Raw genomic sequence first — 19,769 nt, 5'->3', positions numbered from 1 at the left:
TATGAATGGAGAGAAGCCGCTGTCTTCTCTCCATTCATTCTCAGTGCAGCTGACGCTGCAGAGAAAGGGACTGGGGAATCTCTATCCTCTGTCTCTTTCTCTGTCTCAAGGGGGAGATATCAGAGGTCTGTTAAGACCCCTGATATCTCACCAAAGCCCCCCAACAGGGCTGATTTAAAAAAAAAAAAAAAAAAAAACAATAAATAATAAAAAAATATTATTGTAAAAAATAAAAATTGTAAAAGAAAACAAAAAAAAAACCACACACACATACAACGTTCACCCCCCCCCCCCCAAAAAAAAAATAGCAAAAAAAAAACTGTCACGTGACATTAAAAAAAAAGTATCGGTAATCGGCATCGGCGAGTACTTGAAAAAAAGTATCGGTACTTGTACTCGGTCCTAAAAAAGTGGTATCGGGACAACCCTAGTTTTGATTACCTGTTTTTGTACATTTAATATTTAAGATATAGTTTTTTTTTCTAAATTCTACATACAAGTGAACTGATTGGAGGTTTGTTTTGTTTAATAAAAGTTTAAATGTAAAAAAATTTCTGTATCACTTAAGGTTGCTTTCACACTGGAGCAGGCATGCGTTGACGGTAAAACGCTGCTAGTTTTAGCGGCGCTTTACCGTCATTTTAGCGGCGCTATTCGGCTTCTAGCGGGGCGCTTATAACCCAGCTAGCAGCCGAGGAAGGGGTTAAATGCACCCCTGAAGCGCCGCTGCCGAAACGCTTTGCAGGCGCTTTGGCAGCGGTGCGCATTCATTTCAATGGGCAGGAGTGGTGGTATACACCGCTCCAAAGATGTTGCAGGACTTTTTTTTTTAACATCCTGCCAGCGCATCACCTCAGTGTGAAAGCACTCGGGCTTTCACACAGACTGCAGGGGAGCCGTTTTACAGGCACTTTACAGGCGCTATTTTTAGCCCAAAAGTGCCTGAAAAACGCCCCAGTGTGAAAGGGGTCTAACTGTTAGATTTATGAGATGAAGGGGAAAAAAAAAAATCGGCCTAATATATCGGCCCAAAAAAATCGGCATCACATATCGGCCATCGGCCACCGAGATTTCTAAATTTCGGCATCAGCATCGGCCAGAGAAAAACCCATATCGGTCGACCTCTAGTAAGTATGATACAATTTTCTGTTTTCCTGGTGCCTCGATGGCAGCATACCGGTGATAAATAACTAGCTGACACGGGTGGGATAATGCTTAACAATAAATGATTAATTAGAAAGGGACATTGCAGCCTGAACTGCCCTCCTTCCGAATTCAACAGTTGTGAGAGCTCCTGGATCAATATGGTAGTGTGTGAGGAACGTATTTTGAGAAGACCAGGTGGCGGCCCTGCACACCGTCTCCAACGAAATATTAGCCCTTGCTGCCCAGGAAGCTGAGACTGCCCTTGTAGAATGAGCATTCACTCAGGATGGAGGCTCCATATTCTTCACCCTGTAGGCCTTTTGGATTAACTTTACAACCCAGGATGCCAGAGTTCTGATGAAAGCTTCTTTGCCCCTGTACTTACCGAACGGTACAATGAAGTGTCTCCATGTTACTGAAGGGTCTGGTGGCTTCTAGGTAGGCCCTGAGCACTCTGGATATGTCCAGCTCGTGACAAGATTCCAAGTCTGTTTCAGTAAACACTGGCAGTGCCCAGGGTTCCAATAGGTGGCTTGAAGTAGCGACCTTAGGTGTGAACCCCCGAAGGGGACGAAGCTCCACTCTATCAGGAAAGAAGGAAATGTGGTCGTCACCTATTCCTAAAGAGTGAAGTTCTGAAATCCTTCTGCCAGATGTAATGGCTAGAAGGAAAGCCATCTTCAGTGTCAGGTTCCATATTGCTACTTGTTCCACTGGAGCAAAGGGGTGGTCAGATAGAACTCCAAGGACAAATCCCATTTAGGAAAAGACAGACTGACAGGTGGGTGAATCTTTAATGCTCCTCTGAGGAAAGTGACCACCAAAGGATCCTCCACCCATCTCTTATTTGTTGCGGCAGAGATTGCTGCTACCTGCACTTTGATGGAGCTTAGACCAAGCCCCAGATCAAGTCCTGTCTGAAGAAAACCTGGAACATTGGAAGTAGAAGGAAGGATTGTATCAAATCCATTTGTGATAGCAAATGACAAGAACTTGTCCCAGATTCTTGAATATATGGCATTGGTTGCCAGTTTTCTGGATCTTAGAAGGGTTGTTATGACCCCTGGGGAACATCCTAAGGATTTGAACCTTCGCCTCTCAACCTCCAGATTCGAAGATTCAGCTTCTGAGGGTTTAGATGAACGAGACTGCCCTGCGACAGAAGTTGAGGGAAAGGAGGGATCCTGATTGAAGAGCTCACACTGAGACGCATGGCTAGAGGAAACCAGGGTCTCTTCGGCCAATATGGAAGTACTGCCAGCTCTTGGACTGATTCTCTGAGGAGCCTCGGGAGGAACTTGAATATTAATGGCCGAGGAGGAAAGGCATACGCCGTGGTGAACCTCCAAGGACATGACAGGGCTTTAAAGCAGCCAATGAGATGCAGTATAAATAGTTGAAAAAATTCAATTTTATTAGTACAAAAAATATGAATAGTATATTAAAAAGGACATTGAGAATAAGTATTGACTATTAGAGTCAGGACATGAACTAGATATGGCGTACAGTAGCAACGGACAATTCATACAATTAAAACCAATGCAGGACACAATGTGCCAAAGGGCAACCAATGTTTTACAAGTGTTGAATCCTTAAAAATAAGAACAACAGACAATGCCTATAAATGAGGGCAATATACAATACGGTATATGTGGAACAACGAAAGCTGTATGTGTGAATCCTGACGGGTTTCGACCCTTCCCGGGTCATCTTCAGAGGACGGTTGTCCACTGTAAAAGGTCAACATGTATCAATCATAGCACAAACTCAACAGCACAAACCTATACATGTATACCAAATACTGTAGCTGTCCAGGCCGCATAATTACCTATTGTAGGATTTTTAGTTATATGGCTGGTGTACTCGACAAGGTCCTCGTCATCCAGGAGAGACTTCTCCCACTCCCCCAGGTACAGGTTGGCGTAGGAGGGGGCACAACAGGTCCCCATAGCCACACCCTGCACCTGGAGGTAGTGGGAGTTGTTAAAACAAAAATGGTTATGATGCAGTATATAGTGTAGCCCATTCAAAATGAACCTGACCAATGCCGGATCATATTGGGAATGCTGTTGCAAGGCTCTTTGCACAGCGGCCAAGCCCTTGGAATGGGGAATGCTGCTGTACAGCGCCTTGACGTCGATGGTCACCAAAATGGCATTCTCGGGTATCTTTAAATCGGTAATGAGTTGTAGAAATTGTATTGTGTCCTTGACAAAGGAGGGCAGGGACAGAACAAGAGGTTGCAAGTGTGCATCTATGACACGGCTAAGGTTTTCCGATATGGCTCCATTGCCGGAGAAGATGGGGCGGCCTGTGGGTTTTCTCGGATTTTTATGTATCTTAGGTAGACTATAGAACATAGCTACCTTCGGATGTGGAGTCCTAACAAATTCATAGATATTCTTGGTGATTTCCCCTCCTATAGAATGCACGATCGATCATATTGTAGAAGCTAGAATTATATTGGTTGATGTTAAGGGCTGAGATAACTTTGTACCATTCTTTGTTCTTTAATATGTCCAGACACATTGAAACATAGTCGTCATTGTTGACGACCACGTTACCCCCTTTGTCCGAGGGTTTTATCACAATTTCTGAGTTTTTTGTAAGGTGTTGAAGGGCCAGATTTTCATCATCAGAAAGATTGGCCGGTTTAGATTGAATTTGTGATAGTGTGGACGAACCTACTGTCCCCTTGCTCTTTATTACATATTTTCATTTTTAGCACTAACGTGAACCCACTCGGGTGCAGTTTTGGTTGCCTGCTGTCCCTCCCTTGCCTCTCCTACATATGGGGGGTTGGTAGACGTGATCCCTCGTAAGATACACTTGGTCCACCACCCGCTCACTTGGGAGCTGGTGCGACACGGGGAAGACGTTGGAGCAGAGGAGAAATCGCACCATCCTAAATACTCTACAACGTTAGAACTGACTCGATAACGCCAAAAATCCTACAATAGGTAATTATGCGCCTGGACAGCTACAGTATTTGGTATACATGTATAGGTTTGTGCTGTTGAGTTTGTGCTATGATTGATACATGTTGACCTTTTTACAGTGGACAACCATCCTCTGAAGAAGACCCGGGAAGGGTCGAAACGCGTCAGGATTCACACATACAGCTTTCGTTGTTCCACATATACCATATTGTATATTGCCCTCATTTATAGGCATTGTCTGTTGTTCTTATTTTTAAGGATTCAACACTTGTAAAACATTGGTTGCCCTTTGGCACATTGTGTCCTGCATTGGTTTTAATTGTATGAATTGTCCGTTGCTACTGTACGCCATATCCAGTTCATGTCCTGACTCTAATAGTCAATACTTATTCTCAATGTCCTTTTTAATATACTATTCATATTTTTTGTACTAATAAAATTGAATTTTTTCAACTATTTATACTGCATCTCATTGGCTGCTTTAAAGCCCCGTCAGGGGGTACTTGCATTTTTCATTTACTTTATGGGGTGCGCGGCCTACCCGTCTACACTCATGTGAGTGTCTTTTGTTGTTTATTTTGGACATGACAGGGCATCCACTTCCTCGGTTTGCGTATGCGACAGGCGAGAGAAGAATCTGGCCAGTTTGGCATTCTCTGGAGTGGTGAACAGGTCTACCTGAGGGGGGGTCCCAAAGGCTGGCAATTTGATGGAAGACATGGGGATGAAGGGCCCACTTGTTGTCCAGGAAGTTCCTTGACAGCATGTCGGCTTCCGTGTTCAACCTGCCCGGAAGATACATCGCTCTGAGGTCTAGGAGGTTCTTCTCTGCCCAGAGCATAATCGGCTCTACCTCTCTGAGGGGTGATCTGCTGCGAGTGCCTCCCTGCTTCTGCAGATATGCGACAGCTGCCCTGTTGTCCAGACGTAGAAGTATTCTCTGGCCTCTGATTTGAGATGCCAACGAGGTCAACGCCAAGAATGCTGCCCTCCTCTCCAAGATGTTGGATACCACTCCCTGGGTGGAACAGGACCATCTTCCCTGTATCCTGGTTTCCCCACAATGGGCTCCCCAGCCTTGTCCGCTTGCGTCGGACGTAATTGTGATCCAGGGGAGGGAGCCTAGGTGACAAGGTTTGGAGAGGATTTCTAGAAAAGTCCACCAGTGAAGACTCCTGCGCATTACTCCCGTCAGCAGGATCGTCTGAGAGAGTCGTTATTTCTTCCACTATGCCAAGAAACCCCTCTGGAAATACCTCAAGTTCCAATGGGCCCAAGGAACCAGGGGTATACAGGAAGACATTGTGCCAATGAGACTCGGGCATTGCGAAGCCGTCAGATACGGGCTCCGGATGACCTTGATCATTCTCTGGATGATGATCTCCACCTTCGGAGGTGGTAATGATACTGTCCCCTCCTGAGTGTCGAACATTGCACCCAGATAGATCATCTGCTGTGTTGGAGCTAGTTGACTTTTGTCGGAGTTTATCAGCCACCCTAGCTCTCTTAGGGACTGTAGAAGAATTTCTCGGTGATATACCAACTGATCCGGATTGCTTGCTAGGAGGAGGATGTCGTCTTAATAGTAGTATATCCTTAAGCCCTTCTCCCGCAGGGGAACCAGAGCGGATATTAGTATCTTGGTGAACACCCTGGGGGAGGTACACAGACCGAAAGGCAGGGCTTGAAACTGTAGGTGGGTCCGTCCCACTGCAAGTCTTAGGTACTTTTGAAAAGCAGGTAGAATTGGAACGTGTAGGTACGCATCCTGCCGATCGACTGAAATCATCCAATTCGATGGCTGGACTGCCTGAATAATTGTTTTCAGGGATTCCATTTTGAAGCTTTCGGGGTGTATGTACCCGTTGAGCCTCTTTAGATCTATCACAGGCCTCCACCCACCTGTCCTCTTTGGGACCAGAAATAGGGTGGAGTAGAAGCCTGCGAAGCGCTCTGCCAAGGGAACCGGCACGGCCGCCCCCTGAAGCTGGAGTGACGTTATGAAGTGATTTAGAGCTTGAGCCTTCAGCGGAGAGGATGGAATCTCTGTTCTTTTGAAAGAATTTTGAGTTGGAGGATGAGAGAGTGCCCCCATTGAATTGTTGACAGGACCCAGGGATCCTGGCATCGGTCGGCCCAGACTGGAAAAAATAACTTTAGCCTGGCTCCCACTGGCAGTATCTGGGCTAATCTGGCGTCAAAAAGACTGCTTCTGCTTCTGTGGAGCCGGAAGGACCTTCATCTTTCTGTTCAAAAAGGATGCCTGAGTGCCTTTGCAAGGTCTTCTGTTGTCTCTGGGCTGCCTTGATTGCCTAAAATCTCTAGGATTCGACTGACGGAACCTAGAAGAACCCCCTCTGGATCTTCGCATCCTTCTGTCTTGGGGAAGCATATCAGACTTTCCTCCTGACAACCTGGAGATAGCTTTATCCATCTTGTCTCCGAATAATGCTTTCCCATCGAATGGGATTTTGCACCAGTTTTGTTTGAAAGTTAAGTCAGCCGTCCAGGGTTTCAGTCACAAGTCCCTCTTCGCCATTACTGAGTGCAGCACGGACCTTGCTGAGCACCTAATCGTGTCAATGGCCGCTACCCCGACAAAGTCTGGCGATTAACCTAAGCTCTTCCAAGGCTTTAATTATATCCTCCTTGGGGACATCCTGATGCAAAGCCGTCTCAATATTATCTGTCCAAGCTCTGATGGCTGATGGCATTAGACACAGAGGTGAGGGCGATAGCTGGCTTACATGCTGCTCCCGCAGCTAAGTAGCTCCTCTTGAGGTCCAGGTCGATTCGTGCTTGAAGGAAGCGGAATTCTCCATTGGCAGAGTTATGTTTTTTGCGAGCCGCACCACCGACGCGTCTACCACTGGCATGGAGTTTAGCAACTTCATTCTCGACTCTGGTAAGGGATATGGTTTATTGAAACCCAATGAAAGTTTATCAGTCTTTGACCATTCGTTTTGAATGACTTGACTAATCTTGCCTATCAACGGGAAGAGAACCTGCTTCCTTTTGAGGAATTGAAAGTAGCTCTGAGATTCTTGGGGAGGTTCTGCTGCGTCTTCCCAGGCTATCGCAGTTTTGACTGCCTGGATGAACGGCTTCACCAAGGAATGACTGAAGCCAGAAGGTTCTGACTCTTCTGAAGAGTCCCCCGAAAGGTCTTCAGGTGGAGAATCTCTAGCCGGTCGGCCTGACGGAGGCAGAGGGGTACTGACTGCTGAAGGACCGGGAAGATTAGGTTCTGTATCCTGAACCTGGGACATCTGCGGAACTGGCTGAGTGGGGACCAAAGCCGCAATCTCAGAGAAGAAGTCTTTCATTGTTCTTTTGAGCAGATCCACAACCTTAAAAAAGAATCAGACAGCGCAAACCAATACTAACAGTATGCAGCTGAACACTGAAAGTCAATATAAAACAATACTTCAGTCAAACATAGATAAAAAAGCAGTGCAGCGCTCAGATGAAACTACTACTAAAATACAGAACCACAGAAAGTCTCAGAGGATCCATAACCTGTTGACTTTCTAGCACGCGGTTGGACGCATAGTCCGTAAAACAGTTTTTACAGACCACTTTGTCCGGTAGCGGTGTAGCCCCACATGTCCAGCATTTCTTCTTTGTATGGGTTCTAGGAGAGGGGGACCGATCTCGTCTTCTGGATCTTGACCTCTCTGATCTGTGACGTGAAGAATGGGACCTACAACCTGAAGAGTGGGACCGGTGGCATGAAGAATGAGACCTGCGGTCTGGGCTGTCATCATCACGGTGTCTTGAGGATTTTCTGGACCTCTTGGAGTGGACAGGGCTATGATTTAAGAAATCCACGTTAGGCCAGCCAGCGCACTTTTTTTTTTTTTTTTTTTTTTTTTTTTTATACTCCCGTATAGTTGGTCTCATACCTAATAGAAGTGTGAGGATCTTTGTTGCGAGATGAATGGCTCATTGCGGAGTTAGGCATAAGGATCAGCTGCGGAAATATAGCAAGAAAGGGAAAAGGAACTATGGAGTTTTTTTGTTTTGTTTTTTTAAAGAACTCCTTTTGCATAAAAAAAAAAAATACTTACCACAGAGCAGCGTCAGAGAAACCTAGCAGGGCACAGCTGAGGAGACTCTGACAGCTAACCCTGAGGCTGACCTTAAATACACTCTAGGTGGGAGGGCTAATCCCATGAACCACCACTGATAATTAATTCTGGAAAAAAAGGGCAAAATTGGCCCTTTCTCCAGTCAACAAAATGGCCGCCGAGCAACTGCGCATGCGCCCGTGCATGCGCAGTAGCGCTGGCGCCAAGCAGAGAACCTTATCAGATGGCTCTAAAAACTCGCCCCGGATCGCGCATGCAGCGGGGACGCCGACCAGTGCTGTTTTCCTGTCGGTCAAGATAACTAAGGGAGAAAGCAAGGCACTCACAGCCCCCTTGCTGAACACGGAGCAGACAAGCGCAGCTAAGGACACAACCATGGGAGCACGTCAGGACAAAAGGCACCACAATGCAGACGAGTTCAAAGAAAACGAAGTAAGATAAAGAAACTTTTTTTTTTTTTTTTTTTTAAAGGGAAAGAAGAGGGGAGGGAAGAAGAAAAAAAAGAGAGAGAAACATATGCTTTAAAATAAAAACGAAAACCACCAGCCTGGGAAAATGGGAGCTGATCCTTTTGCGACTCCTTTGCATTCATCATAGGATGCGGTGGCAGACCAGGAAGAGGAAACTCTGCGAGAAGACCCCAACAGATCCACAGAGGGGTTCCCAGTCTTATCAGTGCTGTGAGCGGCCCAAGAATAGGGACTGCGAACGGGAAAGGCTAAACCCGACGGATGCTGCCAAAGGCAGAGGTATGTACTGCTACTCTTCACCATCGCAAGAGGTATGAGGGAAAAAAAGGAGAATGGGGGAGGGATTATGCCTTTAACCACTTGAGCCCCGGACCATTATGCTGCCTAAGGACCAGAGGTCTTTTTCCAATTTGGCACTGCGTCGCTTTAACTGCTAATTGCGCGGTCATGCAATGCTGTACCCAAACAAAATTTGCGCCCTTTTCTTCCCACAAATAGAGCTTTCTTTTGATGGTATTTGATCACCTCTGCAGTTTTTATTTTTTGCGCTATAAACGGAAAAAGACCGAAAATTTTGAAAAAAAAATGATATTTTCTACTTTTTGTTATAAAAAAAATCCAATAAACTAAATTTTAGTCATACATTTAGGCCAAAATGTATTCGGCCACATGTCTTTGGTAAAAAAAATGTCAATAAGCGTATATTTATTGGTTTGCGCAAAAGTTATAGCGTCTACAAACTAGGGTACATTTTCTGTAATTTACACAGCTTTTAGTTTATGACTGCCTATATCATTTCTTGAGGTGCTAAAATGGCAGGGCAGTACAAACCCCCCCCAAATGACCCCATTTTGGAAAGTAGACACCCCAAGGAAATTGCTGAGAGGCATGTTGAACCCATTGAATATTTATTTTTTTTGTCCCAAGTGATTGAATAATGACAAAAAAAAAAAAAATATTTACAAAAAGTTGTCACTAAATGATATATTGCTCACACAGGCCATGGGCCTATGTGGAATTGCACCCCAAAATACATTCAGCTGCTTCTCCTGAGTATAGGGATACTACATATGTGGGACTTTTTGGGAGCTTAGCCGCGTACGGGGCCCCGAAAACCAATCACTGCCTTCAGGATTTCTAAGGGTGTAAATTTTTGATTTCACTCTTCACTGCCTATCACAGTTTCGGAGGCCATGGAATGCCCAGGTGGCACAAAACCCCCCAAATGACCCCATTTTGGAAAGTAGACACCCCAAGCTATTTGCTGAGAGGCATATTGAGTCCATGGAATATTTTATATTTTGACACAAGTTGCGGGAAAGTGACACTTTTTTTTTTTTGCACAAAGTTGTCACTAAATGATATATTGCTCACACAGGCCATGGGCATATGTGGAATTGCACCCCAAAATACATTTAGCTGCTTCTCCTGAGTATGGGGATACCACATGTGTGGGACTTTTTGGGAGCCTAGCCGCGTACGGGGCCCCGAAATCCAATCACCGCCTTCAGGATTTCTAAGGGTGAAAATTTTTGATTTCACTCTTCACTGCCTATCACAGTTTCGGAGGCCATGGAATGCCCAGGTGGCACAAAACCCCCCCAAATGACCCCATTTTGGAAAGTAGACACCCCAAGCTATTTGCTGAGAGGCATGGTGAGTATTTTGCAGCTCTCATTTGTTTTTGAAAATGAAGAAAGACAAGAAAAAACATTTTTTTTTTTTCTTTTTTCAATTTTCAAAACTTTGTGACAAAAAGTGAGGTCTGCAAAATACTCACTATACCTCTCAGCAAATAGCTTTGGGTGTCTACTTTCCAAAATGGGGTCATTTGGGGGGGGTTTTGTGCCACCTGGGCTTTCCATGGCCTCCGAAACTGTGATAGGCAGTGAAGAGTGAAATCAAAAATTCACGCCCTTAGAAAGCCTGAAGGCGGTGCTTGGTTTTCGGGGTCCCGTACGCGGCTAGGCTCCCAAAAAGTCTCACACATGTGGTATCCCCATACTCAGGAGAAGCAGCAGAATGTATTTTGGGGTGTAATTTCACATATTCCCATGGCATGTTTGAGCAATATATCATTTAGTGACAACTTTGTGCAAAAAAAAAAAAAAAAAAAAAAAAATTTGTCTCTTTCCCGCAACTTGTGTCGCAATATAAAATATTCCATGGACTCGACATGCCTCTCAGCAAATAGCTTGGGGTGTCTACTTTCCAAAATTGGGTCATTTGGGGGGGGTTTTGAACTGTCCTGGCATTTTATGCACAACATTTAGAAGCTTATGTCACACATCACTCACTCTTCTAACCACTTGAAGACAAAGCCCTTTCTGACACTCATTGTTTACATGAAAAAGTTATTTTTTTTTGCAAAAAAATTACTTTGAACCCCCAAACATTATATATTTTTTTTAAAGCGAATGCCCTACAGATTAAAATGGTGGGTGTTTCATTTTTTTTTTTTCACACAGTATTTGCGCAGCGATTTTTCAAATGCATTTGTTGGGGAAAAAACACACTTTTTAAAATTTTAATGCACTAAAACACACTATATTGCCCAAATGTTTGATGAAATAAAAAAGATGATCTTAGGCCGAGTACATGGATACCAAACATGACATGCTTTAAAATTGCGCACAAACGTGCAGTGGCAACAAAATAAATACATTTTTAAAAGCCTTTAAAAGCCTTTACAGGTTACCACTTTAGATTTACAGAGGAGGTCTACTGCAAAAATTACTGCCCTCGATCTGACCTTCGTGGCGATACCTCACATGCATGGTGCAATTGCTGTTTACGTTTGACGACAGACCGCCGCTTGCGTTCGCCTTAGCGCGAGAGCAGGGGGCGACAGGGGTGCTTTTTTTTTTTTTTTTTTTTTTTTTTATTATTTTTTTGCTTTTTTATCTTATTTTTAAACTGTTCCTTTCATTTTTTTTTTTTTTTTAATCATTTTTATTGTTATCTCGTGGAATGTAAATATCCCCTATGATAGCAATAGGTAGTGACAGGTACTCTTTTTTGAAAAAATTGGGGTCTATTAGACCCTAGATCTCTCCTCTGCCCTCAAAGCATCTGACGACACCAAGATCGGTGTGATAAAATGCTTCCCCAATTTCCCAATGGCGCTATTTACATCCGGCGAAATCTAAGTCATAAAATGCTCGTAGCTTCCGGTTTCTTAGGCCATAGAGATGTTTGGAGCCACTCTGGTCTCTGATCAGCTCTATGGTCAGCTGGCTGAATCACCGGCTGCATTCTCAGGTTCCCTGTTGAGACAGGAGAGCCAGAGAAAAACACGGAAGACGGTGGGGGGGCATTCCCTCCCACGGCTTGTAAAAGCAGTCTAGAGGCTAATTAGCCGCTAGGATTGCTTTTACATGAAAGCCGACCGCTGGCTGAAAAGAATGATACCAAGATGATACCTAAACCTGCAGGCATCATTCTGGTATAACCATTCAAAGTCGTGAATGGCGTACCTGAAGACAAAAAAATGGTTAACAATAAAGCACAGTAAACGGTAAAGTATAAAAAATTGCATACCTGAAAAGCAAACATGATAAAACATAATAACAATAAAACATTGCAGAATAGAATACAGTAAAAAAGAGCAGAAGAATAGAGAGAGAGAGAACAATGAAACGACAACTATTTTTTTTTATTTTATATATATATTTTTTTTTTTTACACTTTTTTTGTAACTAACTTTTATAACGGTAACCGGTTCCAGGTTTGGGTCTCTCAAAATGCGATGGCATCTTGGGAGACCCTGTGAAAGTGTGCCTAGTCTGTGCAATGCTGTACCCTACGCTAATACTCAACTAGTGAATGGTAGCGTTCAAAACATTCACCAATGCAAAGACCAGGATTGTCAGGACAGGAGGGACAATAATAGCGGGTGTCACGCCTATATCCGCGCTTGCTGCAGACACAACATCTTTTTTGGGGGGGTTCGTTGGGTAGGGGTACTCGGGAGGACATAAAGAAAATGCCTCTCATGCAGCCGACTGCATTTGGTTGGGGATGTGAATGGGGGAAGTACGGGCGCTGCAGAAGTGGTGGGTTCCCAATTAGGATTGGCGAATGCAGCAGGAAGGGCATTATGGGCACGACGGGCCTGTGTTTGTCTTTTTGGTGGCAGCGGGACACTACTTGTGCTTGCCACCTCACCAGCTTGAACTGCACTTATGGGACTCGCCACGTCACCAAGTGTTACTGCAGTGCTGGTTTGACTACGACCGGGGTGTACTAGGCCACTGGTGCTTACCAGTTCACCAAAACGCTACCAAAAAAACTGTTAGCGATCGCAGGGATCAGGCCTGACTCTGCGAACGCTGCAGTTATGCGTTAAGTGTTTTGTAAGTGACAGTGATTAATCGATACTGCACTTGGGTGGGCTGGGCCGGGCGGAGGGGCAAAATGCAGGTGCTAGCAGGTATCTGGGCTGATCCCGCTAACACTGCGTTTTTGGGAACCCTAAACTGCTGGGGACGCCAGTATAGATCTGATCGATCAGATATTGATCCGTTCAGATACTATACCACTAAAGGAGGCGTATGCTGCGTGCGTGGGTGTTAGCGGTACTGGCGCTAATCTGACGCTGCTTGGGGCTGGTGATTGCCAGTTCACCAAAATACTACCAAAAAAACTGTTAGCGATCGCAGGGATCAGGCCTGACTCTGCGAACGCTGTAGTTATGCATTTAGTGTTTTGTAAGTGTCAGTGATCGATCGATACTGCACTTGGGTGGGCTGGGCTGGGCCGGGCGGAGGGGCAAAACGCAGGTGCTAGCAGGTATCTGGGCTGATCCCGCTAACACTGCGTTTTTGGGAACCCTAAACTGCTGGGGACGCTAGTATAGATCTGATCCGATCAGATATTGATCCGTACAGATACTATACCACTAAGGGAGGCGTATGCTGCGTGCGTGGGTGTTAGCGGTACTGGCGCTAATCTGACGCTGCCTGGGGCGACGCATATCACCGCCGGGCGATCAGGGGGCTAAACCTTTATTCTGTAATAAACGGCGGGTGCCCTGACACTATAAAAAATAAACGAACTAACCAGCGTCACCCGTAACAGTTATACGGTGATCAGTGGTGAAAGGGTTAACTAGGGGGCAATCAAGGGGTTAAAACATTTATTCGGTAGTATATGGGGGTCCCTGACGCTATAAAACGCTGACGGCGAACCTAAATATTTAGGTCCCTAACTAGCGCCACCAGCGACACTAATACAGCGATCAGAAAAATGATCGCTTAGCGACACTGGTGACAGGGGGTGATCAAGGGGTTGAAACTTTATTAGGGGGGGTTAGGGGGGTATCCTAGACCTACAGGGGGCTAATACTCACTGTCCCAACACTGTAACTGTCACAAACTGACACCAATGCAGTAATCAGAAAAAAAAAAAAAACTGCTGGTGTCAGTTTGTGACGGGGGGGGGGGAGGGTGATTGGGGGGGGATCGGGGGGCGATCGGGGGGGGGGGAAATCAGGGTGTTTAGTGTGCCTGGCATGTTCTACTGTGTGTGTGTGTAGTGTTGTGCACTCACATACCTGTCTTCTCTCCTCGGGCCGGAACAGAAATTACAGAGCCGAGGAGAGATGACATCATTTCATTTGCTGCTGTTTAGCATACAGCAGCAAAGGAATGTTCCCATTGGCCAGCGGCGATCGCGAGGGGGGGGGCCACGAGCGGATGGCCTCCCCCTCACCTCCGATCGCCGGGGGACAAAAGACGACCGCCTCGACCACCGGGGGGGGGTCCGATCGGACCCCCCACCCGCGGAAGGCAAATCACGTATATGTACGTGATTTTGCCTGTCCGTGCCACCTTGCCGACGTACATCGGCGTGAGGCGGTCGTCAAGTGGTTAATTTATGCTATTCACTAGTCCTGAGGGAGGAGTCGAGGCGGAGCTCTATCACCAGTATGCTGCCATGGATAGGCACCAGGAAGTGACATATAGCTTTTGAGACCAAGAAGAGGGGAGAGTTTCCAATAAGGAAGTGACTTCTCTGGGTTCCAACTTAATGGTGGCCTCCAGCAAGTCAAAACAGGAGCAGTGCTGGAGGCACACACTAATTTTGGTAGCATAATTATTATTGTGGAATGTATGTTCTTTTGGTAAAGAACAGTAATTAATATCAAACTGTTATGGGTAAAATTCTGCTTTAACTTGGCAAATGTGGTGAAAATTCACAAGGAATTCCCAGTATTTATGCTTGCTTGGATAATGGAAGTTACCAGAATTCCACCTAAATTACAACACTCTAGGTAGAATTCTCTTGCAATGTAAACTGCCTCTAGTAAATCAACCCCTGTTGCCCCATCTTGGTAGAGGCAGGGCTTTGCCCTTTCACATTATCGTTTTCTGACTTGATTAAAGCATGCCTCCTTCTATTTTATAGAAAAGCTGTCAGACACGGCCCATTGCCACTGAAGAGTTATCCGTACAAGTGGGCACAGTCTCTGAGGCTGGAACTCAGACTGAATGGAAACATGAACAGAGAGCATTGGATATTGACCTTGGGCCACTTCTAGATTACCCAGATGTGGGAGCATTTCTCAAACGTGTGGAAGAAGATATGATCAGAGAACTAAAGAAAAACTGGAGAAGCCACGCATTTGATGGCTATGAAGTGACCTGGGAAGAGCCAAATTCACAGGTATGATAAATCATAATTCTGGAACAGATCCATCTCTGCAGTGCATTTGAATTATGCAGCCAATTCTGCAAACTGCCCACTCCAAACTCTTAAGACAGTTTTCTTTGTGTGGACAATATTGGCTCCTAAAGCTGAACACCAAATAAACTGATAAATAGTTGAAATGCACCACTGACAGATAGCAAACATTGGTGACTTCATTTTTTTTTTTTAAGAGCAATATACCTCAATGATACCAACCTGCCCCCTACCTGTAATTGAACAAAGAGGAGAAGAAAACGAATAAAGCCTCAACGCATTTTGATCAGGTCATTTTTGGTGAAACATTATGGTTGCGGCTACTTTGTGGATGTTCGAATGAGCAACCCTGAAGAGCATAGATTGGAGTGAAGCTCTCATTCATATATTTTCTCTAATGATGTGGAAAGACAGGCTTTCTTGAAAAGGCAACCTATCAGTCTGCAGACTTTGCAAAGGAGGGGGTCTGGGCAGTGCTATGGGTTTAGGATGTTTTAACTTCAAAAACATCCTTTCACTTTGCCAATTCCAAAATGCCAATTTTGGCCAGAATCTCAGCAGACTTCCAAGACCAATATCTTGCATGTGATTGTTGCATGAACGATTACATGCAAGTGGCCATGATTAGCTGCGGGAGTCATCAGCCTCCCGTTGCTTTCAGTGGGGCTGCCTCCTGCAGCTAAGCGTATGACCACCTGCTGGGGTTCTTGCATCTAATTGAAGAGTAGGTGCATTCACAGGTGTGAATGCGCTCTTAAGCCCCATACATACTGGCTGAATGCTGGCCGACATTGGCCGGTTCAATAAAAACGGCTGTTATTTGGCCCGTGTGTATGGCACCCTGTGTGACCCATTTGGCTGGCTTCTGTTGGACGAGCATGCTGGAAAACCAACAGCTGACTGGCTCCCGATCAGCGCTCTCAGCCAATGGCAGAAAGTACTGACCAGAGTGTTCTAATGGTGGTGGCTGGGGGGCGCGTCCCCCTGTCAGAACACAGCAGCTCAACGTTAGTACAGCGGCTCTGACCGGAGCTGACAGGTTTTTTTCGGTCAACCTGCTGGGTTGAACGGAAAAAGATGAATAGTCTGTACTAGGCTTTGGTGGAGGCAGAGACAGAACAATTGGGCAGCGGGGAAACACCGGGAAGGTGACTATCCGTGAGTTGGTGGTTCGGTTATTAACAGTCTGCCCCTAACAGCAAAGTGAAAACAGTGGTTTAGTTTGCACACATTTGCAAATACACGTGTAAGCTGCAGAAGCTGCGACAAGGCACCCCAGTATTATCTGCCTTCCTAACTATAAATTCTGAGAGCCTCCATAGTAGGAACACATATATAATAATGGATAGATTGAGGGCAGGTATGCCTGGAGGAAGCCCACTCCTCCTTAAATGCACAGGGCTGCACTGGACACCCAGCAAATGGAACAATGGCAGGGAAGTCGTCAAGTGCACCCCCTCACCAAATAACCAATGGTACAAACAAACGGCAGCTGCCCAACCTATAACTGGCCTTGACAGTAAGGAGCACATGGAAGGGCGATACACCTGAAAACCCCCGCAACAAACCACATTTTTCATTCTTTTCTTTGTTGTTGTTTGACATGCATCGCCCTTCCATGTACTCCTTGCTGTTAATGCCAGTTATAGATTGGGAATGTTGTGTTTGTTTGTACTGTGTATTCTTATCCACTTGGCTGCATAGAGAGCTTACCATATACTAGCTGCATACTTGTCCTGCTTCTGTCTCGCACAGAGCATTTTGAACAATAATTAAATAAATCTAGTTGTGGAATTAAAGTAGAACTAAAGGCAAAACTTTTTTTTATTTAGTTTTGGATAGAGTGGAGAGGTATTAGAACAGATTTTTACTACTGCCTGTTGCCCTGTTAGCGAGATTCACCCTTTCTCTTTGTCCTGTTTACCATTATCACTGAATGTAAACGGAAACCCCAAATTTAGGGTAAGCCTCAGAACAGTAATAGAGGAAAAATCTTCCAATGGGGACACTAGTCCCTATTAGTTATGGTGACAACCAGGGATTCCTTCACTTTGGAGGAATTTCCCCTCACTTCCTGTTTTGGCTATGGGACAGGAAGTGATGGGAACACAATGGGACACAGATGGCAAAAAAATAAATAAATAATAATAACAGGGGTTATGACCCTCCCTTTCTCTAACCAAAATGAATAAAAAAAAATGTTGCCTTTTAGTTATACTTTTGTTTTATTTTGTTTTTGTGTCTGCCTGAGTGTTCTAGCTATGGTCTCTGGAGTTTCATTCTGCTCTTATTAATTAATATTTAGGTGTCGTGCTTGCACAGCTTGCAGTATTTGGAGGCTGTAGCTAAACATCTTGAAGTTACTAGCGTCTCATGGAACTCAACTGGATCAGTTATTGGCTGTTCTTATGGAAGGTAGGTGGATGGTTGGTAGAACAGAATCCTGTATGTATACAGCCACTGAGAGTCCCCCATGTGGCATGACTGATGACATTGCATATTACGGGAATCATGAGTTTATATATTAAATTTGGCTTTCTTTTAAATACTTTTTCCTGGAAAAAAAAATCCAAGTGACAGGAAAACCTAATGGAATACACTTACCTTGTTTTATTTTTTGGAACACCCTAAGCCAGGCATGTCCAAAGTCCGGGCTGCGGGCCAATTGCCCGCCTGTTTATTTGGACATATATATCTTTTGGTGCCTCCAATGATCTCCTAGCGCCGGGGGGGCCACAAAAAATATATATGCTGGCTGCCTTGGAGGGGACGGAGGAGGCGGGACGAGTGCCGTACACACAGGAGTATTTCCTGTTTACACGTTGGCCTCTGTAATAGGAAGTCCAGTCACCTGCGCTGCCATTGGACGACTGTTCTGTCCATCAAAGGAGGCGGGACTTTCTATTAAAGAGGCCGCTGAGAAAACAGGAGTTTCTCCTGTATGTAATCTTTTGGCGCTCGTCCTGCCCCCTCCAGGGCTGCAGATGGATGGCATCAATCAGGCTGCACTGATGGCAATGGTGAGTCTGCATTCTTGGCAATGGTGGGTGCTGCATCCCTGGCAATGGTGGGTGCTGCATCCCTGGCAATGGTGGGTGCTGCATTCCTGAAAATGGGGGTGCTGCATTCATGGCAATGGTGGGACTGCATTTATGGCACTTGTGAGGCTGCAGATGGGCACTAACCCTTATTTTGCTTCACAGTTCTTTATTTAAAATTTAAGTTTATTTTCCTGAAACTTCCCTCTTAAAGTGAAAGTACATGTTATACGCCAATAAATACGGTATATCAAAATAACACGCCCGAGCGCATCTCTTTACACACACACACAGCCACAAAGGCAAGAGAGTTCTTGTTGGGCAGTGTATTAGTGCTTGCACAAACACACTAATGCCCTGTACACACGATTGCACATTCCGACAACAAAATCCATGTTTTTTTTCCGACGGATGTTGGCTCAAACTTGTCTTGTATACAGACGTTCACACAAATCTTGTCGGAAATTCCGAACGTCAAGAATGTGGTGACATACAACACGTACGACCAGCTGAGAAAAATTAAGTTCAATAGCCAGTGCGGCTCTTCTGCTCAATTCCGAGCATGCTTGGAACTTTGTACGTTGGAATTGTGTACACACGATCGGAATTTACGAGAACGGATTTTGTTGTCGGAAAATTTGGGATACAGATCTCAAATTTTGTGTGACGGTAATTCCGATGGGAAAATCTCTGATGGAGCCTATACACGGTCAGAATTTCCGACAATGAGCTTTCCGACCGTGGCATTAGACCGTTTTTATTTTTATTTTTTATTTTTTTTTTTATGTTTCAAAGAATGTCAGGCAAAATGGTCGGCCCACACGCATGTTCACGCCATCAAATCTGGCCCTCTTAGAAAAGAAGTTTGGACACCCCTGCCCTAAGCTATTTGTTATAATGAAGAAATCTCTGGTGGGGGATATGGCGCTGTTCAAAAATGTATATAATTAAATACTAATATCCTACAAAGTGGTGGTAGTATATAAGAAATACTGTGAACAAATCGTAAACCAACAACATATCAGGTGTATATGTCACAGGTGTAAAATAACACATAGTATAAAAAACATATGATTAAAAAGTCAAGTGCAAATGCGGTGTAGATAATCCTAAAAGAAATACGTGCACTCAAAAAGGGAAACAAAAATAATGTATAAATATGTGCGTAATGTTAGTGCTAGTTTGCAAAATCGCAAAGGAAAAAGCATAAAAAATACCCAAAAAATGCACAGATATAAACAATGGTATAATAAATAATTGATGTGGTAATGTAGCAGAATTTTCAAAAATCAGATCCAAATGATATAAGTGTCCGAGCAGATTTAAAGTTCTATATATGTAGAAATACGAAGGCAAAAACTCTGAAAAAGTGACTTTGTTTCCAAAAGAATCCCATGTAAA

At 44.7% G+C, this 19,769-nt stretch overlaps 1 protein-coding gene across 2 annotated transcripts in view; it reads left to right on the top strand.

The window, feature by feature from the left end:
• Positions 1-19,769, top strand: part of DYNC2I2 (dynein 2 intermediate chain 2) — a 66,414-nt gene that overhangs the window by 26,612 nt on the left and 20,033 nt on the right. For both annotated transcript variants that reach the window (XM_073600078.1, XM_073600077.1), the window contains exons 2-3: positions 15,055-15,312; positions 17,636-17,745. In XM_073600078.1, coding sequence (XP_073456179.1) covers positions 15,232-15,312; positions 17,636-17,745 — 191 coding nt within the window. In that variant the 5' untranslated portion in view covers positions 15,055-15,231. The remainder of the gene's footprint in view (positions 1-15,054; positions 15,313-17,635; positions 17,746-19,769) is intronic.

The sequence above is a fragment of the Aquarana catesbeiana genome, linkage group LG09 (genome assembly GCF_042186555.1).
Source record: "Aquarana catesbeiana isolate 2022-GZ linkage group LG09, ASM4218655v1, whole genome shotgun sequence".
Classification (NCBI taxonomy): domain Eukaryota; kingdom Metazoa; phylum Chordata; class Amphibia; order Anura; family Ranidae; genus Aquarana; species Aquarana catesbeiana.
This window is presented reverse-complemented; position numbering and strand designations above follow the sequence as displayed.